Genomic DNA, 18,981 nt, shown 5'->3' with positions numbered 1-18,981 from the left:
TATTTGATACTTATATTGAATAAAAATGTACTTTTTTCGTCGCAACTCAGGGTTGAGAAGCTGATTTCCAAATCTTACCGTCAACTTCTTCACTATGGCTGCTGAGATAGCGAACATCTCGATAGCTCAGTATGAGTTGCGTCAAACATGGGCTTCTGATCCTTCTCAGTCCCAGGGCACTATTTTTGAATCTCTGAGAGGATGGTCGACCTGGCAATATATCGTCACATTTTTGTTCGCTGTGGTGCTTTATGACCAAGGTAGCCAATAATTTTTAGGTCCCAGGTTTCATCTAACTGACACTGCTTTATAGTCATGTACATCAAACGGAAGGGCTCAATTGCTGGACCTCCACTGAAGATTCCGCTCATGGGACCATTTCTTCAAGCCTTGGATCCGAAGTTTGAAGGATACCTTGCACAATGGGCAAGCGGACCCCTCAGCTGCGTTTCCGTCTTTCACAAGTACGAGCTCATAATCATCATTGTTTCGCAGCAGCTGAACAGCATTTGAAACACTCTTTACTAAAACACATGTATGACAGATTTGTTGTTCTCGCCTCCGACCGAGACCTAGCACACAAAGTATTCAAATCACCTTCATACGCTGAACCATGCATAGTGCCGATTGCGAAAGACATTCTTGGTCACAAGGCATGGGTTTTCCTTCAAGGTAGGGATCATGCTGAGTACCGAAGGGGCTTGACACCTTTATTCACAAACAGGGCCATGGCTACCTATCTCCCTGTTCAGGAGAGGGTTTTGGCCGACTACTTCAAAAAGTTTGTCGCTGCAAGCAGGACGAACAAGGGAAAGCCCAAGGAGTTCATGACTATATTCCGTGAGATTAATTGTGCGCTCTCCTGTCGAACATTCTTCGGTGATTATATTTCTCAGGCTGCGGTTAAGAAGATCGCCGATGACTTCTACCTAGCCACAGCTGCCCTCGAGCTGGTCAATGTGCCTCTGTCAATGTACATCCCCTTTACTAAACCATGGCTTGGAAAGCGAACTGCCGATGCTGTCCATGTTGAGTTTGCAAAATGCGCAGCTGCATGCAAGGCGAATATGGCGACCGGCGCAAGGCCCACGTGCATCGTAGATCATTGGGTGCTTCACATGATGGAGTCCAAGAGATACCACGAGAAAGTTGCCGCAGGGGAGACAGACGCGGAGAAGCCAACCAACATGATCCGCGAGTTTACAAATGAGGAGATTGGAGAGACGTTGTTCACGTTTCTGTTTGCTTCCCAAGATGCGTCCAGCAGTGCAACAACCTGGCTGTTCCAGATTCTCGCTCAGCGGCCCGATGTCCTTGACAAACTGCGAGAAGAAAACCTCGCTGCCCGCGGTGGTGACAAAAATAAGACCTTCGACCTCCCTATGTTAGAGTCACTTACATATACCAATGCTGTTATCAAGGAGCTGCTGCGCCATCGGCCACCGGTTATCATGGTGCCGTACCTTGCGACCAGGGATTTCCCCGTCACACCAACCTACACTGTACCGAAAGGCGCGATGATTATTCCATCGTGCTACCCAGCTCTACACGATCCAAATGTGTATCCCAACCCCGATACCTTTGATCCTGATCGGTGGATATCTGGGGATGCTGAGTCTAAGACAAAGAACTGGCTTGTCTTTGGTGCAGGGCCACACGACTGTCTTGCAAGAAGATACGTACCGCTGTCTATGGCAGCGATGATTGGAAAGGCGGCGTTGGAACTTGATTGGAAGCATCATGCCACAGAACAGTCGGAGGAGATTCGGGTGTTTGCCACATTGTTTCCGATGGTTAGTTTTTGGTTGATCCGTTCTCTTTCGAACGGTTTCGTATCGGCTCTTACTAAAAATGCAAATAGGATGGCTGTCCGTTAGTTTTCACGGACCGTTCTTAGTGTATGTTGTTGCTGGTGAACCTTTAGCAAGTTTGATCCTTGGCCTAAGGCACCATTCTCGAAATTGTTCGAAATTGTTTTTTTGTTTGTACATGTAGAAAAATCAAGCGCAGATCATCAGACTCAGTCATGTTCTTCAATATCGCAATAGCAATGTCAGTATGTTCTATCATAGTTAATCGTACAAATAAACCTCCAACTGCAACCCACCCGGTTGCAAGATGACCATTGTTAACTGCCTACATCATCATGACTCGGCCTTTGGAATCATATGAATGATCTTGTCAACAAGCTGCTGGGTCCCGTAAGGCTTGTGGATGATATCATCCATTCCAGCACTGATCATTTCATCTTGTTGAGCATCCATGACATCTGCAGTCACTCCCAGAATGGGAACATGGGCACCGGTCTCTTTCTCAGCGCTGCGAATTTCTCTTGTTGCGCTGTTTCCATCCATTACAGGCATTTGTTGGTCCATGAGAATGCAGTCAAATGAACTTTCATGGTTGGCATCGACGGCTTCTTGGCCATTGCTGACTTGTGAAATATCGAATCCAAGCGCATCCAATTTGCGGGAAATTATTCGTCGATTGATGGAATTGTCCTCAACCACCAGAACACGCTGACCACTTCCAGTCTGCTTCTTGTTGGGGTGCCGAGGTAAGTCTTTGTTGGAACGCTTGATTTGATCGTCCGACACTTCACGTGCTATGTTGCTAGTGCGCATCGTTTTTGCATCCTTTGGGGCATCTGGCTCTATTTCCGAAAAGTTACCCTCGGGTGGGTTTTCCGAGATCTTCGGTTCCTCTGTCACGTCGTTGACTCCACGGATTTCATTTCCAAGGGCTTGAATATCATAAGTAAGTTGATCAACTCCGGAAACATGCAGGTCACCCCGCCCTTCTTGACTCGCATCATTTGATCGGCGGACTTTAAAGAAGAAACCAAAAGTGCTTCCCTGGCTTTCCTTGGAGCTCACGCCAATTTCGCCTCCATGAAGATGGCACAGGCTCCTGCACACATTTAGGCCAAGTCCAGAGCCGCCATATAAGCTTTCTGTTTTAGAGGTTGCCTGGTTGAAGCGCTCGAAAAGTCGTTGTTGGGCCTGATCGGTGATCCCGATCCCAGAGTCCTTGACAGCGACCATAATGTATGCAATATCGCCATCTCCCCATTCGGGAGCGTTAGTTGCATCTTTGTCAAGCGCTGATTCTCCTGAATCGAAGAACACGATATTTGGTGGGTAAGAGGTTGGCCGATCTATCGCGGCACCCATTGAGACTCGAATGAATCGCTCGGTCTCCGATTTAGCGGTAAACTTGATAGCGTTTGAGAGAATATTGATGAGGACTTGGCTCATTCGATCTAGATCTGCCATGACCCAATCAATCCCGTATGAACTATAGGATACATCCACTTTGTATTCAAATTGTATCTTCAACTTTCGAAGTTCAGGTCGAAATATGGTAAGTGGCGTCGTAAGATGCCGTTTGGGCTGGAACTTTCGTGGTGATAGGGACAGCATCGATGCGTCAAGTTTCGAGAAGGTAAGGACATCGTTGACGATTTTCTTTTGGTGGTTGATGCAAAGGCTGATTGTCTCAGCTGCCTCGCTGATGTCTATAATCGAGATCTCTTCAGGCTTTTTATTGCAAATTGCCTCCTGGATATCTTCGGTACAATGTAAGATCGCAGAGAGAGGGTTCCGAATTTCGTGACTGATCATATCAATAAATCGTTCTTGGTGCTTAATGCGCTCCCGTGCCTCCTGGGCAGCCCGCATTTGTACAAGTTCTGCCTTTTTCTCTGGGGTGATATCCGAGATGGTGCATATATGCAACCCACCATCCTTGAGTCCGAAGAAGTTTACATTCTTGTCCTCTAACTTATCCAAAGTCATCACACACCATATCGAGTCCGGGTCACGGGTTTGGTATTCTATTCGCAGTGATTGTTTGAAACTTGCGGTCTCGCGGTACCCGGTGGCTACTCGGTCATAGTCATCTTTGTGGACCGAGTTCAACCAGCAATCGGGAAACTTGGAAGTATGACATGGTATAAGTTCTCGAAATCGGCGGTTCATGGAGATCAGTTCATATTGGTCGTTTAGAATGGCCACGCCGTTCGGGAGGAGGTCGGCCAGCTGTTGAGCTGAGACATTTTGGTTGAAAGCAAAAGTCATCTAATTTCCCCGGTTTCTCGGATCTTCCTTCTTCTACTATCAGCGAAAGAACTGTGCTAGATGTTAGAGGATGTTTGGTATTCTTACAGTTAGAATACCAGCGAGGCAATTGGCTCGCGTGGCATTTAGTCAAATCCTTTGGGCAAGCTTTTGATGTATATCTGATCTCATTCGGGATTTCAGGTGAATCAAGCGATTTCGATGATAATCTACACAACAGCTTGATCACGATTTGTAAGAAAGTGAAAAATAAAATGATGAAAATGCTCGTGAGGGATATACTCATCGTAACTTCTGTCTTGTACGTCATTATTGTGGAGCGAAGTATCTATTTCTTCGATTTACTTCCAAATTGTCTTGGGTAACAATCTCCGCACAATATGATTGGTTACGGAAAAATAGTCAGACCCTGTATGCCATATAATTCAGGCCCAAGTTATTGACATCATCAAAACTGTTTATTTGTGGTGCCTGAGGCGAAAAATGACAGTCATCTCGAGCATTTCCCGCGGTCGGAATGTAGATACTGTCGTAGCCCTTGTAGATTCTATGCACCTTCCGAGTCACCCGGATGTATTTTAATTTATGTCAACCGAGATTCGAGATCCGAAATTTGTAATTAGTTAGCTTGGAGATGCGGAAGTAAAAGAGAATAAATAATAGGTGTCTCGGTGACTTTAGGTGTATGATATGTAAATAAACTTGCTAAACAGCGAGGTTTTCTTTTTGTAATTTGTAGTGCACTGTATGAAGCACCAGGATAGTAACTTGTTCCAAATTAGCTCGATCTCTAGGGTGAGGGGTCCCGCACATTCAATAATAGCCGTCGTTAGAAAACTACCCTACTTAGCATAGCATGAGGTGACAAGGGTGAGTGCGCTATAGACAGGGTGAGAACCAGGGTGAGATTCACCTAGTCCAAATATCGGCCCGAGTTGAACAAGTGCATGTGATTCGGTCCGAATTTAGACAAAGCCTGGTTTGCTTAACTTCTTACCTGGTGCCATTTCTCAATGAGACTGCCAGCATCTGTGATCAGAGTAGCTAACGCTTCGGCCCGAAATCTCAGTTCCAGATTGCCTCGAATCCACGCGACATGCTCCATGCAAAGAAAGATACAATGCAGACCGCTAGTACCCAAGAAAAGAGTGGGAGAGATACTCGCGCTATATCGCGCTTATCGATCACAGCGTGTTTGCGGTGTCGCGATCAGAAGGTAACCGCATCTTCAGCTACCAACTAGGTTCGTTTACTGAAAGCAAGCCCTCTTTAGCTGAAGTGTGGCCGTGAACATCCTATATGCGCTCGGTGCGACCGACTCAACGCAACTTGTGTCTACCCCGAACCTCCAGATCGCCGGGGCCCACGAAGCAAGCGCAGGCAGAAACTGCTGCACAAGACAGCTGAACGCACTCATAACGGTATTAATTCTGAGCATACTGCCATTAAGCCTCCTTTCAATGAGCCTATATCACAAGAGGCATCACCCATTAGCGAACAAAGGTCAAGCTCTCATCCTGTTTCTCGAACTCTTGTTTCGACCCCAATTGGTCCCAGTCATTTCTTTGAAGAAAATGCAGCCTCTCCAAGTCATGCTGGGATAGGCGTCGCGTCCAATAGTCTGGTCACAGGAACTCCTGTGCTATTTGATGTAGGCTCTAAGACAAGAAGCTGCCATGGTTAAGAGAGTTCTCATGTATTGACCAATCGTATTATAGTCCTATCCAACTCAGCTGCGCAGTATGAAATCGGTCGCAACAGAGTCAACATCCGATTTAGAGCAACCACCGCTGCCACCGGCTGCCCTTGGTCTTTCTCTACTGGAGATATACTTTGCGCGCATATACAATGCGTCTCTTTTATTCCATAAACCCGTTCTCTTTCAGCAATATCTCGAAGGCAGAATACATGGGGCTCTCCTCAGAGCATTGTTTGCTTTAGCAACTTTGTATGTCACGCCTTATGCCATGGGCAAATTCTCCTCAATTACGCAGCTGACAAAGTTTATCAGGTTTCTCCATCCAAGAGATGATGAACCAAAGTCTGCCGAAGATGGAAATACTGAGCTCAAGGTCCTGAGTGTATATCACTCATGTGGACTCCCGTGGGCAAAAGCTGCCTTGAGAGAAGCCATGCCGTTGGCTATGGAATCCCCGTCTCTTATGATAGTTCAAGCATTAGAGTGCATTCAGCTGTATTGGTTTGGCAACGGTCAGCCTCATTCGGGAAACCTTTGCCTTGGTAAGCTGTTGTCCATGTGAAAAGCGATCTCTTACTACCAGGGATTTTGTTGGGCACTCAAAATGACGAATCTATAGCAATTGCCTATCGATCATGCCAAATGCTTGGATTTAACAGGAAGCTTGCCAATGAGAATGTGGGTTCGGTCGAATCTGAACTCGAACGACGATGCTTCTGGGCTTGCTGGACATCGACATGCATTGTCATGGAGCCGGAACCATATATCGAGTCAGCCTGGAAGGAAGTAGCCATGCTCCCACTCCCATGCTCAATTTCTTCTACATTATCAGGCTGCGAAGTATCCTTTAATCAGATGATGGATGGAGATTGGCACTCAATTTCCGTGCGATCCTCCACAAGAGATTCTCACCCACCCATCACCGTGGGGTTGTTGATCAAAATGATTGGTGTTTGGTAAGAGAGATTTTCCACTATGAACTGACGTGACTATGGAAATTAGCTGATGCCTTAATTCTTCCAGGGCGAAAGTCCAGCTCCTGTGCAAGGACCACTCCTCATCTGCAATTTCTAGGAACCTCAACTCGGCGCAGCATTTATCCCGCTTGGCAGCATCGCTGTTTGATGAAGCTTCTGCTGTGAGGGTCTCTGTCCGTCAAGACGATAAAACACCCGAAGTCCAGATTCTATCACTTCTTCATGATGCTGTTTATCATCAGTGTCAGATCGTTCTACACTCCATGATTGTTCCTCTATTTTCGGGCATCCCCACTGATCCAAAAATTGATCCTGAGACACAAAGAAAAGCCGCAGAGACTGTCACTCATCATGCAGACTTGTTTGAGCGCTTATTGGCACCTTACCTTTATGGCCAACGTGATGTGTCACGACTGCCTCCTATTGTTGGCTATGGTGCTTTTGTAGTGGGCATAGTTCTCCTGTCTACAGAAGTTTCTCGCCGTAACAAATCAGTGAGTGAATTACCCGTGAACGCAGGTAAAAAGGACCACAGGCTGGTGGCTGTAGAAGCAATATTACACCTGCTTGACACTCTGAGGGTCTATTGGAGAGCTTTGCAGCGTCCTGTGAGTTTTCTACCTTCTCTTAATGCCTCTGGATATTTCCTGTGGCGTGGTTAACACTATAAATGTAGTGGGAAATTTTGCATTCTGCCTTGCAGGCCGGCCTTTCAGCGCCCAGGAAGCCATCCAGACTAGTTAAATTACGAGGTAGTATGTAGGCCCCTAGTCCCTTCCTGTATATGAATGTCCTTTTGAAAACTAAAGTATGTTCAGATCAACAATCGGTGTATTCTAATGACCACCGCCCGTCTCAGCCCATGGACTTCGAAAGTGGGCATCCACAACCCATTGCCACGGGTGGGAATGCGAGAGAATATATTGAAGTAACACAAGCCTCACCTACGAGTCGGGATTATGGTAGTTCTGAATTAGATGATCTAGTTGACATGGTACCAAACGACTCGTCGATGAGCCAATTCAATCTGTTGCCCGAATGTGAATGGTATGGTTTGTCTTTCGCAGAAGCTGGAGTTGAGCAGTTTTGTGGACTTGAACCGTCCATTCTCTTTCAACAGGGTTGGAGGGCTTTTAGTTAGTTTACCACTGTCCAAGCTACCATGAGCAGACTACTGGGCCATCTTCCATTCGCCATGCTGTTTTTCAATTGAAATAATTAGAACAGGCATTTTATCTCTGGTTCGAACCGAATCGAGCCGATAACTCGCATAGCCGAGGTGTACTGCGTCTGATGCATTGTTCGCCTCAATCTCTCGATTCTACACCGAAATATTGTTTGCTACTCAGGAACTTCCTTATAAGTCCCTGGGCACCGGGAATTGCTAGGCTTGATCTGCAAATCAAACCCATCTCGGTCAGCGAAACAGCAATAAATATCCAACATGTCAGCCCAACATCGCAATATTCTAACCGTCCACTCGGAAAGCTACTCCTAAATCTTTGAGAACAATGTCTCAGTGCCCTTAGACAACGGAGGGGTGATCCGCTGCAATGTATACAAGCCCAAGGCAGCTTCAGCGGGAACCAAGTCCCCCGTACTTATGACTTGTAGACCGTGCGGCAAAGACGTTCCCTGTAAAGCTCAAGTGACAAAAGCTTCCCGAAAAATATATGACAATATTAATTCCATTGAAAAAAAATAGTCTCAACCCAAAAAGCTTTTCTGAAGTGCAACCCTACGCACCAAACGGAGCACTCCGCATGGGAGACTCCAACGTCACAGTCTTGGACCATCAATAATGGCTACATTGTCATTCGAGCGGATAAAATTGGAATTGGACAATCTCCTGGTGTATTGCAAGTAAAATCTTCGGCTTCAATCGAGGGTTTCCGCGATGTCATCGACTGGGCTGCTGAGCAAGAATGGTGTTCGGGGAAAGTAGGCCTCCTTGGTGTCAGCTATTATGCTGCGGTTCAATGGCAGGTTGCGAGCTTGCAGCCCAAAGGTCTAGGAGCCATTGTGCTATGGGAGGGATCTTCGGATCTATACAGCGAATCCTTACGGCACGGGGGAATTCTCTTGAACAAGTTTTACTCCATGTGGTATTCTCGTCAGGTCGCGCCTAACCTGGACGAGCAGCGCGCAACTAGGGTCCCGATACGGATGAAGGCAATCTCAGCCCCAAGGAATTGAATGCAAATCGATACGAAGCCGTGCTCATGAGCAGAGATACCGAGATGACAAAAGTTTATCGTTCCTCATTTTCAATCTCGAGGATGTGACAGTCCCCGTCTTGAACGTGGCCAACCTGGGCGGGAGCTTACTGCGTCTGCGAGGCAACGTGCTCGGATATCTCTGGGCAGGATCAGACTTCAAATATCTTCGATTTATCGCAACACAGCACGATCTACCCTTCTACTATCCGGAAGAAGTGGAGGTTCAAAAAGCTTCCTCGATGCTTGGCTTAAAGGGGATGATCGAGAAGGGTGGACCGAGAAGGAGGCTGTTCCGGTAATTGACCTGGTTCTTCGGCAGGAAAATGTTGGATATAATAATCCACAGGCGGAGAAAACATTCCTTCGTCGAAAGGAGAATGAATGGCCACTTGCCAGGACAATATACACGCCATTTTATCTGACAGCAAAGAGCACACTCCAATGCGATCGACTGGAACAGCAGCAACTCCCCACCAAATTAACTTACCGAGCACTTGGTAAGGGAAGACCTGGAGATATATTGACATTTATGTCAGCGTCATTTGGCTCGCACACCGAGGTCACCGGGCATATTACGGCTCACCTCAATGTCTCCATTAGCAGAGGTCGATGGGGAGATTCTCCATCTGATTTGAATTTATTCCTCACGCTGTATCATCTGTCACCATCCGGCGAGGAAATCTTTTACACCTACACCGATTCCGCTGGGGAGCCCGTTTCTGTGATCAAGGGCTGGCTTCGAGTTTCTCTCCGCAAACCCAATCCTCAGCACCCCCATCATCGTGCTTGGCTACCGTATCGCGACTTCTATTTTACGGATGTTCTTCCTGTAGTTTCAAGCGACGTTTACCCCGTTGAAGTGGAACTTTGGCTGACAAATGTGGTTGTTGAGTCAGGAGGACGGCTGGCATTGGAAGTGAGCTCAGGAGACACTTCAGGTACTGGATTCTGGGGCCATGATGGCCCTTTTGATAGGTATTTTTCTAGAATGGCAATGAAACTTCTTCCAAACCCAACATACTTGTCTTTTTTAAATCTTTCTACAGATCGGATGATATCTTCAAAGGCCAGAATCACATTCACTTTGGTCCCCACTATGTCATTTACATCACTTTGCCTATCATTCCTGCGAGATAGATTAGTCCTAGCCGAATTATTATCTATTTATTCTGTTTCACAGATATTGGTCATAGCTCGTATCCGGGCACAGTGCTAGGGGAAAAAGGGCTCGGCCAGACGTGAGGGTCAGCCAGAGATATTCGCCAATTGGAAGTCTGATATGTCATCATTGTTACAGACCCTTCTGCAATCGATATAAATTTGATACATGAAATAATGACAAAAGCTGGTATATGGTATTCAGACCGCTGATTCGTGAAAGCCATTCATTCGGACCGATAGTTTACTGCCGCCAAGTTCGGTGGTGGGGGCGCCTCGGATATCGAGATGTCGGCATCTGCCAGTCTGCGCCTGTGATCATATCCAGAACTTTATCAAGACTGTCATACGTTCAGGACTGCTCCTTTGTAAATTTTCTTCTTTCCGAAAACTATTCTATCTTGCAGGCCTCTAATGGTTATCGATCACTTTTTCAAGTCGAACGAGTGCTTCAGCTATGAAGCGCTTCGCGCGGCAGGTTACAGCAATTATGGTGGTGCAGATCTTGCTGAAGTGATAGCTATCTGCTCCAAAATTCGACCTGGCAATGAAGATGACTGGATGCACGAATGGCAAAAGGCTGCGGAACGCGCAGTCTCACACGCAGTGGAGTCAAAATCCGTGAAAAACTACGAGAGCGCCTATCAGGGATACCTTCGTGCATCGAATTACTTCCGCACTGCTGAGTTTTTCCGTCGAGAAAATGTCGAAGAAGACAACATATCGCAGTTTCTTTATAAAAGCTCGGAGAAATCGTTTATAGAGGCCATGGGAGTGTCTTCGTTCACTTACGAATCCATCACCATTCCCTATGAAGGGACAACGCTTCCAGGATATCTTGTCAGCCTTGACAGAACAAAAAAGCCACGTCGCACGATCATTTTCAATGGTGGTTATGACTCGACTATGAGCGAAGGGTGGTTTGCAATTGGAGCGGCAGCTCTAGCAAGGGGTTATAATTTCCTCGCCTTCGATGGCCCGGGACAAGGGGCGGCTGTCCGGAGGCAGCGCCTGTATTTCCGACACGATTGGGAACATGTACTTACTCCTGTTGTCGACTATGCTTTAACTCGGGCAGAAATTGACGCCAATGCTATAGCCATCTTTGGGTGGAGCATGGGTGGATATTTAGTGGCACGAGCAGCTACGCAAGAACATCGAGCCCGAGCCATTATCCTGGATGATGGAGTCTACGATTTTGGATCCGCGTTCCGAGCCCAACAACCTGCCCTTGTTCAAAAACTGGTTGAGCTCGAATATGACTCAACTTGTAACTGGATCTTTGGCTGTGTGCAATCCTTTTCGACAGGTATTCGCTGGGGTCTGCGGAATGGAAAATGGACTTTTGGGGTGCGCTCCGTCTCGGAATTTATGCGCGCTGTTAATAAGTACACCTTGGAGGGGTTGAGTCAGAATATTGTGACGCCCTGTTTGGTACTTGATGCGGAGAGTGACCATTTCCTGAAAGGCCAGCCAGAGGTTCTTTGCAAAAATTTGCAATGTGAGCACGAATTCGTCAGCCTGCGAGCAGACGAAGGCGGCGACACACATTGTCATCAAGGTGCTTTTTCTCGGTTGCATCAAGTCATCTTCGATTACCTGGAAACGCGCCTTGTGTTGGAAGAGGAATGATGTCAGTTTGCGGGCTGTATCTTCTACAAATAGGGCTAGCTGTATTGTATATGCTCTTTGAAAAATGCACAGATTTCACTTTGTCCCAGAATGAGGCCTCCCTAAGACATAGTTGTTAATGACATAGAAGTCACAATCTACCGATAGTCGCAAATTGCGTGACTGCCGCAGGACTAGGATATCATCTAACATCCAGGCGCTGAAAAGGCAAACGCTGACAGCGCAGAAGCCAATGGCTTAAATAATCATACATAACAACGTCTCGCAGCTTGAAACAAGAGATGAATTTCCATTCTTTATATTACATCTTATCACATTTTCATATTGCCCTTCTGACATCAAATTTACAGTTGAAACCCCATGTGATCCTATTTCATTTGTAAGTAGACATTCATATCACGAATAGTCACTCGAGTATCTTTGTACCGGTCATTCGGCCGCGCTGTTTTGCAGGAGAGAGCTCTGACTACACTAAATGGTCAGAGACTGGAACACTGATTCAACATCTCTCGACAGAGTTCAATGAGTTTCATTACCATATATGCAAGTATTTGTCACCTGCATCATGCCAGCTCTTACTCCACTAAGGAATCGACCCACCAGGATCATCAAAATCTGAACTGCGGCACCTTAGATGATAGCAGAAATGATGCAGATGACGCATATAAGCTGAATATATTCGAATCGGCCGAATTTGTTGAGAAAAAAAGTTCACAGTGAGAGAGCCGATAATGCCACCCCCATACAAAAGACCATTCGCCGCTATTTTCTTGTTAGCTTCGATGAGTTGTCTTTTATGAGCAATATTTGATAAGGAAATACAGTACTACCGATAATATCGTTTGCTTCTGTCGCCTTTGGCCCAGTCAAGGAAAGATTAAAGTATTCAAAAACGATGGAAGACCGAAGACAGATGCAATTATAGATGAGCTATGGCCATAGGTGAATTATCCAAGTGAGGCAAATAAAACGACGGTCAAGTTATAAGTACTTGCTTTCATTGTAACGGTCACCTCATCTTGCTGGCCTGCCGAGTGTTTACTGAAAATCATGGTTCACAACACAATGCATTCAATTAATTTGTCTGCTAGAATAACGGACCATGGGAAAAAGCCCCCCTGGTTTCATAGTTCCCAAAGCCGCTAGTATTGTTTGGGGAAGAGTCAAGAAGTCATTGAGAGCGGAGTTTCTGAGATAGACTATCGCTTCCAGTGACCATACAACCCAGTGGTGTGTTCGCTGACGGTCAGATGGAAGCTGTAAAGAAGTGCGGGGAAAACCTCGGAATATTCAGGGGGACATACGAACACTAAGCAGCCATGACATTGTTGACTTGAGTTAAAAGCACTTCAATTTTCGTGGGCTGAACATTATCGGGCCGAATCATATGTTCAAATGCGGGTATTTCTTAGGTTTGCTTCGTTTGATATTATTGCTGGGAACTACTACATAGGGGACAGATTGCCAAGGAAGGCTAATATTCTGAACGTTCACATCATCTACTCCGGGTCGGACCGAGTCGGACCGAATCCCTGCGCATTCTGGAGAAATGTCTGTGTGCGAAGTATCGTGAGGTTGCGATTACGCTGTTGTTTTCGAAACCTTGACGGAACAGCGACGCAACAGAAAGACCCAAGACGTTGATAGTCCTTGATTCGGTCGTCAATTATGTGGCATTGAGAAGAGGCTGCCATGCCGACTGAAGAAGTATTAAAGGAGACCCAAAGTGTTCTTAATTTCCATCAGCGATCGCTTGCCCTACTGTACTTCAAAGATCAAATCAGCTGATATTTCCTCACTCAACGTTTCTCATCCATCATGCAACTGAATGTTAAATTTTCAAGCGATGGGGAAACCATCGCCGGTATCCTCTTCCGTCCAGACGGCGCCCAGGGAAAGCTTCCCACGGTAATTTGCGCCGGAGGATGGTGCTATACAAAAGAAATTGTCCTCCCGCACATCGCGCGCATTGTGAATGACGGAGCGGTGCAAGTTCTTGCCTTCGATTATGTTGGGTTTGGGGAAAGCTCAGGCGCCCGCCGTCAACATCTGGACCCTTGGCAGCAGATCTCAGATTATCGCAACGCGCTGACTTACGCGGAAAGTCGAGACGACGTCGATCCTTCGCGACTAGGCTGTTTGGGAATCTCATACAGCGGCGGTCATGTTCTGATTTTGGCTGCTATCGACCCACGTATCAAGTCTATTGTCAGTATCGTGCCGGTTGTAGATGGTTACAACAATTTGCGCCGCGTACATGGTGAACGTCGGTTCGCTGATCTCGAAGCGGCCATTCTCCAGGACCGGAGAGTCCGCGCCGCTGGTGGCGAAGAAAATAAAATTGCTATGGCCTCCAGTCGGCCGTATGAGGAGCTATCTGTCTGGCCCTTCCCTCAGGTCAACGAGGTCTTCTTACAAGTCAAACAGACCGAGGCCCCCTTGCATGAGCATTGGAGCACCATGGAATCAGCAGAACTGTTGCTGAACTATTCAGTTGCGCCTTTCGTCCCACGTGTGATCAGCACTAGCGTTCTGATGATTGTTGCTGAGCGAGATACCATCACGGCTTGGGACTTAGAAGTGGAAGCCTTCAACAACATCCCATCTTCCGGAAAACGTGTTGAGATTTTGCCCGGCATAAGTCACATGAGTTTGTACTCAGATCGTGCGGATACCAACATTGCAGCTGTGCACGCCAGAGATTGGTTCTCTAAGACACTTTAAGGGACGGTTTGGCGGCTTTTGATTGGCGGCATTTCAAATTAGACAGGCGGAAGAAGAGAGCGGAAGAAGAGAGCGGAAGTACGAGAGTTTGGTCGCTAAAATTGCCAGATAGGACTGATAAGGCTTGGCATTTCCATCACGGTCTATACGAGAAGTATCTACGCTCGGGTAGTTCTCTCTTTCCATCTGTCACATTCGAATTTGTTATCTTGATTTAATGACCCAATTCTATTATCAGTCCCCCTGACCCTCAAATGGGATACGTAAAACCACCTAACTAGCAGTATGAACTGAATCCAACTCCTCAAGGCGTTTTCCCACGCATAGGGATCTATGCTCGACACAAAGACCTCGTAAGGGAAAGAGCGATTCATTAAGTGCGCATCTTTCAATTATTTGATTATATAGGGGGTTTGATCTGGTCTTTGGGAAGTCTGATAAATTGGGTTGAATTCCCTCTAAGTCACGTCAGATTCTTCTACGGTCACTTGAACCGTTCGAGGTTTTCAGTTTCACATCAACAACGATCATATGACTCAGGAGCATGGTCATCATCCTGAGTAGGTCAAGAGGTTCAGCTTCTTGATCTCGGCGAAAGTTTTATCCCGAGAGAAGAGCCTCGCTCAGCCGAGTTCTCTACAGGTACCAGAGATGATTTTTCTCAGTTCCTTTGATTACCGCGGCGATTGATGGCGTGCAGGTTGTATGGTACGTGAATATAAACAATTTTCTTTGTCCACAAAAGTGCTTATGAATATGTGATCCAGATTTATTCTTTCATATTTACGACATCCATTCTCGTACTTCGATAGAAATTCTTGGCTAGTTGCCCAAATGATAGGCTTCGTGGAGAGCCTACCAACCGAGTGGCAGGCTAAATGGGAATCAATGTAAATGGAAGAAGATCATAATGTGATAGTGGAAGAAGGTAAGCGGCGCGGGGCTGAGATATTTTGACAATAATTAGCTAACCCCGCCCTAAGATTCCGAAATGTCGAAGATTGAACGGAAATTTATGCACAAAAGGAATGACCCAGCATTCAACTCTTTTCTTCTGGTAATTCAAAAATTAATGAGATATCTACCCTCGAACCGCATATCTGCTGACCAAGCACTTGGCCTGTTACCAAAGCTCCATGATGCTACTTCAGTAGCGAGTCGATAGCAAGTGCCATCTGAAAAACTTGATTGGCTATCGTAAGTGGTCTTTTGCGTAGTGGGCTCTCCGGAAGAGCTTTCTTGTAGAAAATTAAGTCCAGAGCCTTAGCTTCCTTACAATATTATAGTAAGATAGTTCTTTACTCCGTTGATTTTTTTGATTAGTTATAGCAGGCCACTTACCTTGTTTTGTATAAGCGAGGTATTGTAGTTCTTAGGAAAACTATCTTAAGTCGGACCTAGGGCTGACAGAGGTCTGTGTCGGAAAATTTATCGTAAAAATTAGTGTGGCAAAATGTGTTGCATCTACAATGCCAAGAAAAGTGGTGCAGCTAGAAGTATAAGATTGAAAGAGGATATAGAGCTATAAAATCAAATTGAATAAATTCCGTGAAAGTATTTACGCCTATTTGCATAAATTCTATATGCTTTTCTAAAAGTAAGAGAGAAACTTTCAGAAATAGGTATGCCATGTTTGCAATATAGTAACTAGTAATTTTTTCCGATGTGCGGCTAAATTAGCCCTACCGCCGGGATCCCGCAATATTGGGCGTTAGCACGCTCGGGCCGATACTCGGGTGCCGTTGAGGTTTTCTAGCCTGAAAGACAATCCAAGATAGCAATTTTTTAGTCTTCCCTTGTTTAATCCGTCAAAATATTGAGCAATTGAGAGAGCAAATAAATGAGTCACACCACATGAATTGCGTTATCAAAGACCGCATAGTGTTCAGACTGATAATGCGATGCCTTTATCTTGCATGTGCAACGACAGATGGCCAGTGGATTCACCACTCCACTCCTCGTGGGTCGTTTAATACCCAAAGTAGTAATCCGAGAGAACATGCTCCAGTTTAAGATCTTGCTTGAAAAGGTAATCCGAAAGGTATCACTCCACTTTTTAAACTGGAGCAATTGAAGATTTTGATTTTTTCGACAGGAGTAAATCTTATATCAGTATACTATAAAGCAGAAACCGCCATGTGTTACCCTGGCTATCCGTTTTCATCTTCATTCTATTTTCGCAATTACAATGGGCATCGTCGACTATTTCAGTCGACCGCGTGGCTTCCAGGCACATGGCGGTGCTGATACGCCCACCATGGACGCCCCCAAAACCATTGAGCCTACTATCATCTCGAGTCCGGAGTCTTCGGGCGCAGTGACGCCTGCACATATGCTACCCTCTCCCGCTGGCAGTGAAGAGCCGTTCATTTTCGAAAAGATCCCACACCAATTTGGTCGCCTGGGCTCTTGGAGAGGAAGTTTGATCTTGCTCGTCACTTCTGGCTCTCAGTTCCTTGACAACGTTTTTATGACCAGTGCCAATATTGCTTTGTCGTCCATTCAAAAAGATTTCGATGTCTCGAGCACTGACTTGCAATGGATGATCTCGGCATACACCTTGTCATTCGGTGGTTTTCTTTTACTAGCTGGTGCTTTATCTGATCGGTATGACTTTCGTCCTTGTTGCCATCCTAATTTGGCTTTGGGGGAAATTCCAAACTAACTTTTGCAGTTATGGACGAAAGAAGATCCTCTGTCTAGGTCTTGCGTGGCTTTCTGTCTGGACTCTGGCTATTGGATTTGGCCAATCGTTTATTCAGCTTACGGTATTCCGTGGCATTCAGGGAATCGGAGCTGCACTGACTGTACCATCCGCTATTGGAATTATCAGCTCTTATTTCAGTGGTGTTGACCGCACCCGTGCTCTGTCAATCTATGGAGCCTCCGGTACCCTTGGATTCTGTACAGGTCTCATCTTTGGTGGTTTCCTAACCTCCTCGTTGGGCTGGAGATACATCTTCTACCTGATCGTCATCATCACTGGCTCATTAGGGATCTTGGGCTACATTGTCCTTCCTGCCGATGTGCCGTCAAAGAAGAAGCACGAGCGAATGGACTACATTGGAGCAGTGATGTCTACAGCTGGTTTGATTCTGCTCCAATTCGTACTCTCCAGTGGAGGAACTTACGGTTGGGACCAGCCTTTCATCATTGTTCTATTAATCCTGGCCGTTGGTCTTCTCGTTGGATTCACTATCCTTGAGAAGTACATCAGCAACCCAATCATGCCACTGTCATTGTGGAAGATTCGTAACTTTGCCGGTCTCTGGGTTATTGGTTTCAGTAAGTCATTTCCAGAGTGAATGCGTTTCTGGCAAGTCGCTAACGATAAATAGCTGGATATGGAACATATCAGAACGTCATATACTACATCGTGCTGATTGCACAGGAAGTAGATCAGCTCAACGCAGGAGATACCGCGCTCCGCTTCTTGCCCATGGGTGCCATTGGGTTCATCGTCTCCCTTGGAACCGGAAAGCTTCTCGAATATATGAACGGAAAGCACCTCCTTATCGCTGGACTGGTTCTAGCAGTTGTTGCTCCCATTTCGAGTTGCTTGACCTTGAGCCCTGAACACAGTTTGTATGTATACCTACCCCATTTGAGAAATATTGATACTAATCGTCAAAGCTGGCTCAATGTCCTTCCCACCTCTCTGATCAGCATCTCATCCGTGTCATTCATCTTTGTCACGACCAGCACCGTGGTTCTGACAAGTGTGCCAGTCGAGGTTAAGAGTTTGGCTGGAGGAATGGTTAGTTCTTCTTTACTCCTGCCATAATTTCCATGTACTAATATGTTCCTCAGCTCAACACTGCATTCCAAATTGGCTCTGGCGTCGCATTGGCTATCTCGGCCGCTGTCACCGATGCTGTTGACATCCAAAAAGGACATGGTCTCGCAGAACAGTATGCGACCGGCCTCTGGTGCTCTGTTGGACTTGCCGGGCTTGGCCTAATTATTGGTCTCATCGCAGTTCGGGAGAAGGGTATCGGTCCTAAAGATAGACTCGGGGCTGGCCCAGTTGCTATCTAAATTCCGCGCTATCTCTGGATTCTTTTGTTTTCTCGCAAATAGACAATAGATGTTCTTTGTTCTGGAAAACGGTTTTTCAACTTTGAGTTTTAGCGTGTGTTGCGGGGAAATGGGCTGGATACCTATATACATACAGATTAGATATATATAGCGTTTAAGAAAATATTTTTCGCACCATAATTCGAGTTTGAAGTCCCAAAAGAACCCGATGAATGGATTGGGTTTGACGCCTTAAAATCAAGGCGACGAACACCTCTGTCGATCAACAGTCACGTGTATTTATTTTTAGTCACTTAGTCAGCAGCCCCGGTCGCGGGCGCAACTCACTTGGACAGCGCGATGCATTCAGACAAGCTGCTTCCGGCACTGTGAGGAATGTCGAAAGGAACAATCATGACTATAGGGACTTTCAAGATGGCACAGCTTCTAAATCTCCAATTCAACCCTTCAGAGGT

The 18,981-nt window shown here is 46.1% G+C and overlaps 8 protein-coding genes across 8 annotated transcripts; 7 read left to right on the top strand and 1 right to left on the bottom strand.

The window, feature by feature from the left end:
• Positions 1–94: 94 nt before the first annotated feature.
• N7529_004158 (Cytochrome P450) lies at positions 95–1,897 on the top strand (the record flags this gene model as incomplete). Its single annotated transcript, XM_057239685.1, has 4 exons — positions 95–260; positions 314–464; positions 545–1,793; positions 1,862–1,897. The coding sequence occupies 4 exons, from the start codon at positions 95–97 to the stop codon at positions 1,895–1,897; spliced, it is 1,602 nt and encodes a 533-aa protein (XP_057098980.1).
• Positions 1,898–2,144: 247 nt separating this feature from the next.
• Positions 2,145–4,079, bottom strand: N7529_004157 (PAS domain-containing hybrid sensor histidine kinase/response regulator; the record flags this gene model as incomplete). Its single annotated transcript, XM_057239684.1, has 1 exon — positions 2,145–4,079. One exon carries the CDS (start codon positions 4,077–4,079, stop codon positions 2,145–2,147), a length of 1,935 nt encoding a protein of 644 aa, XP_057098979.1.
• A 2,641-nt stretch (positions 4,080–6,720) lies between these two features.
• On the top strand, positions 6,721–7,326 carry N7529_004156 (uncharacterized protein; the record flags this gene model as incomplete). The annotated part of the gene is made up of 3 exons (XM_057239683.1): positions 6,721–6,734; positions 6,802–7,249; positions 7,291–7,326. 3 exons carry the CDS (start codon positions 6,721–6,723, stop codon positions 7,324–7,326), a joined length of 498 nt encoding a protein of 165 aa, XP_057098978.1.
• Positions 7,327–8,199: 873 nt separating this feature from the next.
• Positions 8,200–8,951, top strand: N7529_004155 (uncharacterized protein; the record flags this gene model as incomplete). The annotated part of the gene is made up of 3 exons (XM_057239682.1): positions 8,200–8,229; positions 8,263–8,392; positions 8,461–8,951. 3 exons carry the CDS (start codon positions 8,200–8,202, stop codon positions 8,949–8,951), a joined length of 651 nt encoding a protein of 216 aa, XP_057098977.1.
• A 26-nt stretch (positions 8,952–8,977) lies between these two features.
• N7529_004154 (uncharacterized protein) lies at positions 8,978–10,111 on the top strand (the record flags this gene model as incomplete). The annotated part of the gene is made up of 3 exons (XM_057239681.1): positions 8,978–9,011; positions 9,034–9,949; positions 10,021–10,111. 3 exons carry the CDS (start codon positions 8,978–8,980, stop codon positions 10,109–10,111), a joined length of 1,041 nt encoding a protein of 346 aa, XP_057098976.1.
• Positions 10,112–10,546: 435 nt separating this feature from the next.
• On the top strand, positions 10,547–11,764 carry N7529_004153 (alpha/beta hydrolase family protein; the record flags this gene model as incomplete). The annotated part of the gene is made up of 1 exon (XM_057239680.1): positions 10,547–11,764. One exon carries the CDS (start codon positions 10,547–10,549, stop codon positions 11,762–11,764), a length of 1,218 nt encoding a protein of 405 aa, XP_057098975.1.
• A 1,818-nt stretch (positions 11,765–13,582) lies between these two features.
• On the top strand, positions 13,583–14,488 carry N7529_004152 (alpha/beta hydrolase; the record flags this gene model as incomplete). Its single annotated transcript, XM_057239679.1, has 1 exon — positions 13,583–14,488. The coding sequence occupies one exon, from the start codon at positions 13,583–13,585 to the stop codon at positions 14,486–14,488; it is 906 nt and encodes a 301-aa protein (XP_057098974.1).
• A 2,188-nt stretch (positions 14,489–16,676) lies between these two features.
• Positions 16,677–18,526, top strand: N7529_004151 (uncharacterized protein; the record flags this gene model as incomplete). The annotated part of the gene is made up of 5 exons (XM_057239678.1): positions 16,677–17,095; positions 17,163–17,773; positions 17,827–18,073; positions 18,122–18,245; positions 18,299–18,526. 5 exons carry the CDS (start codon positions 16,677–16,679, stop codon positions 18,524–18,526), a joined length of 1,629 nt encoding a protein of 542 aa, XP_057098973.1.
• Between the last annotated feature and the right edge of the window lie 455 nt (positions 18,527–18,981).

The sequence above is a fragment of the Penicillium soppii genome (genome assembly GCF_028829465.1).
Source record: "Penicillium soppii strain IBT 18220 chromosome Unknown utg000004l, whole genome shotgun sequence".
NCBI lineage: Eukaryota > Fungi > Ascomycota > Eurotiomycetes > Eurotiales > Aspergillaceae > Penicillium > Penicillium soppii.
The sequence above is the reverse complement of the archived record's forward strand: the minus strand, read 5'-3'. Positions and strand labels throughout refer to the sequence as shown.